The sequence below is a fragment of the Salvelinus alpinus genome, chromosome 3 (assembly GCF_045679555.1).
Source record: "Salvelinus alpinus chromosome 3, SLU_Salpinus.1, whole genome shotgun sequence".
Lineage (NCBI taxonomy): Eukaryota > Metazoa > Chordata > Actinopteri > Salmoniformes > Salmonidae > Salvelinus > Salvelinus alpinus.
This window is the reverse complement of record NC_092088.1, coordinates 35758445-35770509: the sequence shown is the minus strand read 5'-3', so window position 1 is coordinate 35770509 and position 12065 is coordinate 35758445. Positions and strand designations below refer to the sequence as shown.

The 12065-nt window shown below is 44.9% G+C and overlaps 1 protein-coding gene across 1 annotated transcript in view; it reads right to left on the bottom strand.

Moving 5' to 3' along the window:
- Positions 1–1594: 1594 nt before the first annotated feature.
- Positions 1595–12065, bottom strand: part of LOC139569802 (kinesin light chain 1-like) — a 126965-nt gene continuing 116494 nt past the window's right edge. The window contains exons 8-13 of the mRNA XM_071391160.1: positions 9723–9896; positions 4632–4725; positions 3855–3907; positions 3623–3690; positions 3160–3279; positions 1595–1880 (exon numbers count right to left, since the gene is read on the bottom strand). Of these exons, the coding sequence (XP_071247261.1) occupies positions 1682–1880; positions 3160–3279; positions 3623–3690; positions 3855–3907; positions 4632–4725; positions 9723–9896 (708 nt within the window). The 3' untranslated portion in view covers positions 1595–1681. The remainder of the gene's footprint in view (positions 1881–3159; positions 3280–3622; positions 3691–3854; positions 3908–4631; positions 4726–9722; positions 9897–12065) is intronic.

Below are 12065 nucleotides of genomic sequence, written 5' to 3'. Positions count from 1 at the left end.
AGGCATGGTCCTAGGGCTCAGGTCCTCCGAGAGAGAGAAAGAAAGAGAATTAGAGAGAGCATACTTAAATTCACACAGGACACCGGATAAGACAGGAGAAATACTCCAGATATAACAGACTGTTTAACATGGCATGTCCCGTGTTAAAAGGTGAGCCTCGCAGGCTAGCAGTGGCGGAACATGTGTGTTTGGAGTGGGAGGGGGGTAGCAAGAGGTGGCTGGGTGCGTTAGTGAGATGAGGCACAGTCTGGGTATCTCTTGGAAGGATCAGTTGGGTGCGTCCCAAATGAGTCCCAAATAGCACCTTATTTCCCTATACAGGCCAAACAGTAGTGCCTTGTGAATTCTGAAAAAAATAGGATTCTGCCTTTACAAGATGCCCCAGAGTGAACCTGTGCCATTAGTGTCTCTCTTCTTTAACAAGCGACATCAGCGACATTTAACAACTCTCAGACATTAAAACGAGAAATTATATAATATAATAATAATATAATAATATACAAGCACCACCCAAAAAAATGGAACACATACAAAAGCCAGTATTTAAATGAAAAGAAGTTACACAACAGGGTATGCCAGGACATTCGATCAGCTTTTTGCCTTTTCAAAAAGGATTTCCAGCTGACACTTTAGTGATGACAGGGCACTAATACAGAGCTGGTGGACTGATACAGTATAGCTAACTGGAAAACAATTTCTTATAGATGCTGCTCCAGATCCAGGAGTGAACAGCCTTAATTTCCTTGCACACATACTTTAGTACTGATGACTCTGTCAGCGTCCAAATGTTTCATGCATCACCCGAAATGTGCGCTCCAGGTGTGAGTACCCTCCCTCTCATGGTTTTAACGATGGTGACAACTCCCTCCAGCTAATACTTTCACAACAATCCTTGTAAATCCATGTACAGGTTTGCAAGTACACACTTTGGAAAAAGTGCGGCGAATTGGTACTGTTGGATTCGGGCTAAACTTTGAACATCGTGATATTAAAGACATGATAGATCAGACGCATAGTACATAAAGGAGTGAGATCTGTAGAAAGACAGAGTGGATGTGGAATGTCCTGGGTGGACGGGAGAGAGTCACGGGAGTGCGATAGGTGATACGAGAGGACATCTGTGGATTAGGCGAAGGGGGGGGGGGGGGGTTGAGGTCAGGTCAGATCCCCTGAAGGGAGAAATAATGGTTATATTATCCTGTTACCCTCTTCCTGTCGAACCATAAGATGTAAGGATTGGAGAGAAGGAGGAGTGTCCAAAGTGGGGAATATATACTTGTGATGGTGAGAACATTTTGTCTGAATTACAACTGCAACGACCTTTTGGGAAGAATTAAACTTGGTTAAGCTTCTCTACTGTGGTCCTGTGTGGCTCAGTTGGTAGAGCATGGCGCTTGCAACGCCAGGGTTGTGGGTTCATTCCCCACGGGGGGACCAGGATGAATATGTATGAACTTTCCAATTTGTAAGTCGCTCTGGATAAGAGCGTCTGCTAAATGACTTAAATGTAAATGTAGTGGCCGTGAGTTGTTTACTCTGAAAACTAAGAACCTAACAGTACACAACCATGTTAGAAACAGCAAGGGATTGTGCAATGTTGAGGATTAGGGCGGGTGTCCTACTGTACCAGACCATTAACTCAGCAGTGTAGTCTGTATGACTGCTATGTCCATCACTAAGGTCACTGGAGTTTAGGGGACTGAATAAGTTGAAGTGGATTTGTACTCACCCCATTCCACTCCACGCTCACTTTTTCGCCGGTCTCGGAGCCGCTCTCGCACTTAACGCTGGACAGGCTGTCCCTAATCCTCCGTCTCTCCCTGTCCCCCTCGCCATCATTTAAGATCTCCACCACACGCATCTGGTGGATGGGGTCTATGCTCTGGGGGAAGGACAAGTGCACACATACACGAGCAAGCAGACAGACATAAACAAGCACACGCCCTTTAGAGACTACTAACCTTGAAGATGTCACGAGCTAGTGAATTCTAGGGATGTATACCCAACTGTTATGGTCATTGTCATGTTGATCATAGGCGTTGGCAAGGCAGCACAAACATATCTGAAGTCCGGATATATTCTAGTACAGCGGTATTCAAACTTTTTCAGCAGGGACCCCTTTTTTCCCCAAGAATTTCTTGCAACCCCACCCCAAATCAGTTTGTATATTTTTACATCAACAAGTAACCTTCATTTCTTATCAAAATAAATATGAATAATCTGTACTCAAGTTTGTCACAACCCAGACTTTGAATACTACTGTTCTAGTACATAGGGGCTGTGGAATTATGTTATGTTTATATGTTTTGTTCCACTGCCTCTGTTGAGACATTTGCTGGAGCATGGAGACAATGAATGCAATAGGAAGCCACTACAGAGACATGGACACTACAATGACAGTTACATGGGAGTGATGTTAGGAGGGACACATGGAGACTCTAGTGAGACTACCTATTAGACTTAAAACCACTTACTATGTTGCTCTGCATCCAAAGCAAGGTAGAGAAAGGAAACAGGAAGCATGAGATTCATTCATTCATTCAAAAGTTACACGCACAAATATCATACCCAAGACATTCTAACCTCTCACCATTACAATAACAGGGGAGGTTAGCATTTTTGGGAGGGTATGATATTTATGCCGTTAACTTTCTCACTCATCATTATCTACGATTAATTTAAGATTATCTGTAATCATGGTAGCATCCACATTAATGTAGAAGTGTTTAGAAACATATTTTATTCTTATTTACAACAAAAGTGACTCCAAAATGGCAATATATAATTTACCATTAATTTCTATTGGGCACAAAATAATCTCAAACACAACCAAAACAAACAGAAAATGCATTTAACAAATGTGTAGTCACAAGCTTGTAGTCATCGCGTATTGGACCTATGAATATGGGACCAAATACTTAACCTTTTACTACTTTAATACACATAAGTGAATGTGTCCCAATACTTTTGGTCTCCTAAAATGGGGGGAATATGTACAAAAAAAATGCTGTTATTTCAAAACGGTTCACCCGATATGGATGAAAATACTAAAGCTGACAGTCTACAACTCCGTAGTGATTGTAACATTTCAAATCCAAAGTGCTGGAGTACAGAGCCAAAACAACAAAATTCACTGTCCCAATACTTTAAGGTGCTCACTGTATATGTACCTGCTTGCGTGAACTCACGGCACACTCATCCAGGGTCTCTGCGACCTCCAGCTTGCCCTGTCGGCAGTACAAAGCCCCCAGGTTTCTCAGAGTGGTGTTCACTGTAGGGCTGCAGGTAGACAGACACAGCAGTTGTCACTGAGTGAGTGGTCACTCATACTGATAACAGCAGGCACAAATGGTTTTAAACAGAGGCCATGTCATGTTCAACGATATTGAACAGGTTCTCTATTTTTGCTGCAAGGACTGATGTGGATAATATTTCAGGGTAAAATATTTTGAAAGAACTTGATGAATCTCTTTAAATAGCTCCATGCGTAATTGGCACCATTCAATTGGCCTAATATCCTGAAGCCTTTGAAATACATAATCTTAGTGTCATAATGTCAATTTGAATAGGGGCCACACTAATGACTGACTTTGTCTCTACGTCAGCACAACTCGTGGCTCACCTGCTGACTTTGCAGGTTCTATACCGGCCTCCATACTCGCCGTACGGGTTGTTGTCTCTGTGCCTGCCCTGGAAGTAATTAAAGAGAGATGGAGAGTGGGAGTGGTCAATTATGAGAGTGGAACTTCAGACAGGAACTACTACATTCCGACTGGTATACAGATGTGTTACAGAGCTCCACCTAGTATGGCCTTAAGGATACATGAGAACATAGGTAAATACACACAACCCACCTTGCTCATCTCCTCCCTCTCTTCACCGTGCATCCAGATGATTTTGTTCTCAGCTGCAAAAATGAAACAGGAGTGTTCTGTACAAAGATTGTTTGTGGTCAGCCTGACCTGGCAGAGTACATTCGGAAAGAATTCAGACCAGTTGACTTCCTCCACATTCTGTTATGCTACAGCCTTATTCGAAAATGGATTTAAATTAAAATATAACATCTACCCAAAATACTCTAAAATGAGAAAGTAAAAACAGGTTTTTATACATTTTTGCACATTTATAAAAAAATAAAACAGAAATATCGCATATGCATAAATATTCAGACCCTTTACTCAGTACTTTGTTGAAGTACCTTTGGCAGTGAATACAGCCTTGAGTCTTCTTGGGTATGACGCTACAAGCTTGGCATACCTGTATTTGAGTTTCTCCCATTCTTCTCTGCAGATCCTCTCAAGCTCTATCAGGTTGGATGGGGAGCGTCGCTGCACAGCTATCTTCAAGTCTCTCCAGAGATGTTCCATCGGGTTCAAGTCCGGGCTCTGGGTGTGCTACTCAAGGACATTCAGCCACTTCTTCATTGTCTTGGCTGTGTTCTTAGGGTCGTTGTCCTGTTGGAAGATGAAACTTCGCCCCAGTCTGAGGTCCTGAGTGCTCTGGAGCAGGTTTTCATTAAGGATCTCTCTGTACTTTCCTCCTTTCATCTTTCCCTCAATCCTGACTAGTCTCCCAGTCCCTGCCGCTGAAAAACATCCCCACAACATGATGCTGCCACCACCATGCTTCACCGGTGGTGGCAGCATCATGGTTTCCTCCAGACGTCAGCATCACGCCAGGTTTCCTCCAGACGTGATGCTTGGATTTCAGGCCAAATTGATCAATCTTGGTTTCATCAGACCAGAGAATGTTGTTTCTCATGGTCAGAGTCCTTTAGGTGCCTTTTGGCAAACTCAAAGCGGGCTGTTATGTGCCTTTTACTGAGGAGTGGCTTCCGTCTGGCCACTCTATCATAAAGGCCTGATTGGCGGAGTGCTGCAGAAATGGTTGTCCTTCTGGAAGGTTATCCCATCTCCACAGAGGAACTCTGGAGCTCTGTCAGAGTGACCATTGGGTTCTTGGTCAACACCCTGACCAAGGCCCTTCTCCCTTGATTGCTCAGTTTGGCCGGGCGGCCAGCTCTAGGAAAAGTATTGGTGGTTCCAAACTTCTTCCATTTAAGAATGATGGAGGCCACGGTGTTCTTGAGGACCTTCAATGCTGCAGACATTTTTTGGTACCCTTCCCCAGATCTGTGCCTCGACATAATCCTGTCACGGAACAGTACAGATAATACCTTCGACCTCATGGCTTTGTTTTTGCTCTGTCAACTGTGGGAACTTATATAGACAGGTGTGTGCCTTTCCAAATCATGCCCAATCAATTGAATTTACTACAGGTGGACTCCAATCAAGTTGTAGAAACATCTCAAGGATAATAAATGGAAACAGGATGCACCCTGAGCTCAATTTCGAGTCTCAAAGCAAAGGGTCTGAATACTTATGGAAACAAGGTATCTGTTTTTTAATTTTAATACATTTGCTTACATTTCTATAAAACAGTTTTTGCTTTGTCATTATCAGGTATTGCATGTAGATAGATGACAAATTTGTTTTATTTAATCCATTTTAGAATAAGGCAGTAACGTAACAAAATATGGAAAAAGGGGTCTGAATACTCCAAATGCCTTCAAAAAGTATTCACACCCCTTGACATTTTCCATATTTTGTTGCGTTGCAGCCTGAATTTAACATTGATTAAATTGAGATTGTGTGTCAATAGCCTATACTCCATAAGCATAATTATGTTTTTAGAAGTTGAAATGTTTTGAGTCAATAAGTATTCAACCCCTTTGCTATGGCAAGCCAAAACATGGTCTGGGTTAAAATGTGCTTAAACAAGTCACATAATAAGTTGCATGGACTCACTCTGTGTGCAATAATCGTGTTTAACATGATTTTTGAATGACTACCTCATATCAGTACCCCACACATACAATTATCTTTAAGGTCCCTGAGTTGAGCAGTGAATTTCAAACACAGATTCAACCACAAAGACCAGGGAGGTTTTCCAATGCCTCACAAAGGGCACCTATTGGTAGATACATTATTTTTTTTCAAGCAGACATTGAATATCCCTTTGAGCATGGTGAAGTTATTAATTAATTAATTACACTTTAGATGGTGTATCAATACATTCAGTCACTACAAAGATACAGGTGTCCTTCCTAACTCAGTTGCTGGAAAGGAAGGAAACCAATCAGGAATTTCACCATGAGCCCAATGGTGACTATAAAACAGTTAAGAGTTGCGATAGGAGAACACGGAGGATGGATCAACAACATTTGAGTTACTCCATAATACTAAACTAATTGACAGTGAAAAGAAGGAAGCTTGTACAGAATAAAAATATTCCTAAACATGCATCTTGTTTGCGACAAGGCACTAAAGTAATACTGCAAAAAATGTGGCTTAGCAATTCACTTTTTGTCTTGAATACAAAGTGTTATGATTGGGGCAAATCCAAGACAACACATTACTGAGTACAGTCGTGTCTTTGGTATCATTAAACTGAAGATTAATCTTTATCAAAAATTCTCTGTAATTATTATTACGTGATTAAACTACTTAATCATGTAACTGTAATTAACTAGGAAGTCGGGGCACCAAGGAAAATATTCAGGTAAGTTGGTTATACCTGGAGTACTTCTCCTATCTTATCCAGTGTCCTGTGTGAATTTAAGTATGCTCTCTCTAATTCTCTCGTTCTCTCTTTCTTTCTCTCTCTCGGAGAACCTGAGCCCTAGGACCATACGTCACGGCAAACCGGACATGATGACTCAGAACAGGGCTCCGGGCAGCCGAGCGGAAATGGAGGAAAACTCGCCTCCCTGCGGACCTGGCATCCTTTCACTCCCTCCTCTCTACATTCTCCTCTTCTGTCTCTGCTGCTAAAGCCAATTTCTACCACTCTAAATTCCAAGAATCTGCCTCTAACCCTAGGAAGCTCTTTGCCACCTTCTCCTCCCTCCTGAATCCTCCTCCCCCTCCTCCCCCCTCCTCCCTCTCTGCTGATGACTTCGTCAACCATTTTGAAAAGAAGGTCGACGACATCCGATCCTCGTTTGCTAAGTCAAACGACACCGCTGGTTCTGCTCACACTGCCCTACCCTGTGCTTTGACCTCTTTCTCCCCTCTCTCTCCAGATGAAATCTCGCGTCTTGTGACGGCCGGCCACCCAACAACCTGCCCGCTTGACCCTATCCCCTCCTCTCTTCTCCAGACCATTTCCGGAGACCTTCTCCCTTACCTCACCTCGCTCATCAACTCATCCTTGACCGCTGGCTACGTCCCTTCCGTCTTCAAGAGAGCGAGAGTTGCACCCCTTCTGAAAAAACCTACACTCGATCCCTCCGATGTCAACAACTACAGACCAGTATCCCTTCTTTCTTTTCTCTCCAAAACTCTTGAACGTGCCGTCCTTGGCCAGCTCTCCTGCTATCTCTCTCAGAATGACCTTCTTGATCCAAATCAGTCAGGTTTCAAGACTAGTCATTCAACTGAGACTGCTCTTCTCTGTGTCACGGAGGCGCTCCGCACTGCTAAAGCTAACTCTCTCTCCTCTGCTCTCATCCTTCTAGACCTATCGGCTGCCTTTGATACTGTGAACCATCAGATCCTCCTCTCCACCCTCTCCGAGCTGGGCATCTCCGGCGCGGCCCACGCTTGGATTGCGTCCTACCTGACAGGTCGCTCCTACCAGGTGGCGTGGCGAGAATCTGTCTCCGCACCACGTGCTCTCACCACTGGTGTCCCCCAGGGCTCTGTTCTAGGCCCTCTCCTATTCTCGCTATACACCAAGTCACTTGGCTCTGTCATATCCTCACATGGTCTCTCCTATCATTGCTATGCAGACGACACACAATTAATCTTCTCCTTTCCCCCCTCTGATAACCAGGTGGTGAATCGCATCTCTGCATGTCTGGCAGACATATCAGTGTGGATGACGGATCACCACCTCAAGCTGAACCTCGGCAAGACGGAGCTGCTCTTCCTCCCGGGGAAGGACTGCCCGTTCCATGATCTCGCCATCACGGTTGACAACTCCATTGTGTCCTCCTCCCAGAGTGCTAAGAACCTTGGCGTGATCCTGGACAACACCCTGTCGTTCTCAACTAACATCAAGGCGGTGACCCGTTCCTGTAGGTTCATGCTCTACAACATTCGCAGAGTACGACCCTGCCTCACGCAGGAAGCGGCGCAGGTCCTAATCCAGGCACTTGTCATCTCCCGTCTGGATTACTGCAACTCGCTGTTGGCTGGGCTCCCTGCCTGTGCCATTAAACCCCTACAACTCATCCAGAACGCCGCAGCCCGTCTGGTGTTCAACTTTCCCAAGTTCTCTCACGTCACCCCGCTCCTCCGCTCTCTCCACTGGCTTCCAGTTGAAGCTCGCATCCGTTACAAGACCATGGTGCTTGCCTACGGAGCTGTGAGGGGAACGGCACCTCCGTACCTTCAGGCTCTGATCAGGCCCTACATCCAAACAAGGGCACTGCGTTCATCCACCTCTGGCCTGCTCGCCTCCCTACCTCTGAGGAAGTACAGTTCCCGCTCAGCCCAGTCAAAACTGTTCGCTGCTCTGGCACCCCAATGGTGGAACAAACTCCCTCACGACGCCAGGTCAGCGGAGTCAATCACCACCTTTCGGAGACACCTGAAACCCCACCTCTTTAAGGAATACCTAGGATAGGATAAAGTAATCCTTCTAACCCCCCCCCCCTTAAAAGAGTTAGATGCACTATTGTAAAGTGGTTGTTCCACTGGATATCATAAGGTGAATGCACCAATTTGTAAGTCGCTCTGGATAAGAGCGTCTGCTAAATGACTTAAATGTAAATGTAAATGTAAATGTAATGACTCCTTGCTGTCCCCAGTCCGCCTGGCCTTGCTGCTATTCCAGTTTCAACTGTTCTGCCTGCGGTTATGGAACCGCCACCTGTCCCAGACCTGCTATTTTCAACTCTTAATGATCGGCTATGAAAAGACAACTGAAAATTATTCATGATTATTATTTGACCATGCTTGTCACTTATGAACATTTTGAACATCTTGGCATAGTTCTGTTATAATCTCCACCCGGCACAGCCAGAAGAGGACTGGCCACCCCTCATAGCCTGGTTCCTCTCTAGGTTTCTTCCTAGGTTTTGGCCTTTCTAGGGAGTTTTTCCTAGCCACCGTGCTTCTACACCTGCATTGCTTGCTGTTTGGGGTTTTAGGCTGGGTTTCTGTACAGCACTTCGAGATATTAGCTGATGTACGAAGGGCTATATAAAATAAACTTGATTTGATTACCTCAACTATCTCGTAACCCTGCACATTGACTCGGTACCGGTATTCCTTGTATATAGTCTCATTATGTTACTTGTGTTAATATTTCCTTTCTTGAAAACTGTTCTTATTTTTTAACTTTGCATTGTTGGCAAAGGGTTCGTAAGTAAGCATTTCACGGTAAAGTATACAGCTGTCGTATTCAGCGCATGTGTATTTCATTTTGAACTAATGTAGTGACACAGAAATCCTGACTAACCAAACATGCAAGTTCAAACTAATCCACACATGGCTTATGTGGGTGTTTTTTTATAGGTGAATTACTATGCACACAAGGCACAGTAGCTATTCTCACAAGCTAAACGTAGATAATTCTGTTCTGAACACAACACAGGACATTACCCCCACAGAGTGAGTTAGTATGAAAGCAGGGCTGTTCTCATTGGGACACACAATAGAATAAACGTTTGGTGCCTAATGAACACCACCCAGGTGTTGCCCAGTAGTTCTCACCAGGTTGTTCTTTGTCTTTGCCACGTTGGGGTCGTCGGGACCAAGTCTGCACTCGTAGATCTCCAGGGCGCGGCAGTAGTAGTACTCCACCTCTCCGTACTTGCCCTGGTTCTGACACAGCAGGGCCAGGTTGTTCAGCTGCTTGGCAACATCTGGGTGGTCCTTGCCCAGTACCTGAGAGGGACAAACACATATCTGTATTTCTATGTTGTTTTGCAAACACAAATGTCAATACAGTATTAAATGTACAGTTGAAGTCAGAAGTTTACAAACACCTTAGCCAAATACATTTAAACTCAGTTTTTCACAATTCCTGACATTTAATCCTAGTAAAAATCCCCTGTCTTAGGTCAGTTAGGATCACCACTTTATTTTAAGAATGTGAAATGTCAGAATAATAGTAGAGATAATTATTTATTTCAGCTTTTATTTCTTTCATTACATTGACAGTGGGTCAGAAGTTCACATACTCAATTAGTATTTGGTAACATTTCCTTTAAATTGTTTAACTTGGGTAAAACGTTTCGGGTAGCCTTCCACAAGCTTCCCACAATAAGTTGGGTGACTTTTGGCCCATTCCTCCTGACAGAGCTGGTGTAACTGAGTCAGGTTTGTAGGCCACCTTCCTCGCACACTTTTTTCAGTTCTGCACACAAATGTTCTATAGGATTGAGGTCAGGGCTTTGTGATGGCCACTCCAATACCTTGACTTTGTTGTCCATAAGCCATTTTGCCACAACTTTGGAAGTATGCTTTGGGTCATTGTCCATTTGGAAGACCCATTTGTGACCAAGCTTAACTTCCTGACTGATGTCTTGAAATGTTGCTTCAATATAGCCACATAATTTTCCTACCTCATGAAGCCATCTATTTTGTGAAGTGCACCAGTCCCTCCTGCAGCAAAGCACCCCCACAACATGATGCTGCCACCCCCGGGCTTCATGGCTGGGATGGTGTTCTTCGGCTTGCAAGCCTCCCCTTTCATCCTCCAAATATAACGATGGTCATTATGGCCAAACAGTTCCCTTTTTGTTTCATCAGACCAGAGGACATTTCTCCAAAAAGTACAATCTTTGTCCCAATGTGCAGTTGCAAACCGTAGTCTGGCTTTTTTATGGCGGTTTTGGAGCAGTGGCTTCTTCCTTGCTGAGCGGCCTTTCAGGTTATGTCGATATAGGACTTGTTTTACTGTGGAAATAGATACTTTTGTACCTGTTTCCTCCAGCATCTTCACAAGGTCCTTTGCTGTTGTTCTGGGATTGATTTGCACTTTTCGCACCAAAGTACGTTCATCTCTAGGGAGACAGAACGTGTCTCCTTCCTGAACGGTATGACAGCTGCGTGGTCCCATGGTGTTTATACTTGCGTACTATTGTTTGTACAGATAAACGTGGTACCTTCAGGCGTTTGGAAATTGCTCCCAAGGATGAACCAGACTTGTGGAGGTCTACAATTTTTTTTCAGAGGTCTTGGCTGATTTCTTTTGATTTTCCCATGATGTCAAGCAAAGAGGCACTGAGTTTGAAGGTAGGCCTTGAAATACATACACAGGTACACCTCCAATTGACTCAAATGGTGTCAATTAGCCTATCAGAAGCTTCTAACGTCATGACATAATTTTCTGGACTTGTCCAAGCTGTTTAAAGACACAGTCAACTTAGTGTATGTAACTTCTGACCCACTGGAATTGTGATACAGTGACGTATAAGTTAAATAATCGGTCTTTAAACAATTGTTGGGAAAATTACTTGTGTCATGCACAAAGTAGATGTCCTAGTAATGTGATTTTAGGAGTCATAAGAGAAAACTTCTAATCATGTCCTTTGCACATTAAGTAGCCACTCCCCGAGTGAGGTCAGAGAGCTTGTCAGCAAGAAGGAACGCCCTTATGACCTCTCTCCCCCTACCCCTCTCTCTCTCTGCCCCCTACCGCTCTCTCTCTCTGCCCCATCCCTCCCTACCTCTCTCTCTCTGCCCCCTCCCTCCCTCCCTCCCTCCCTCCCTCCCTCCCTCCCTCCCTCCCTCCCTCCCTCCCTCCCTCCCTCCCTCCCTCCCTCTCTCTCTGCCCCCTCCCACCCTCCCTCTCTCCCCCCTCCATACCTCTCTCTCCTACCTCCCTCCCTACCTCTCTCTCTGCCCCTCCCTCCCTACCTCTCTCTCTGCCCCCTCCCTACCTCTCTCTCTCTCCCCCCTCCCTACCTCTCTCTCTCTGCCCCCTACCGCTCTCTCTCTCTGCCCCCTACCGCTCTCTCTCTCTGCCCCATCCCTCCCTCCCTCCCTCCCTCCCTCCCTCCCTCCCTCCCTCCCTCCCTCCCTCCCTCCCTCCCTCCCTCCCTCTCTCTC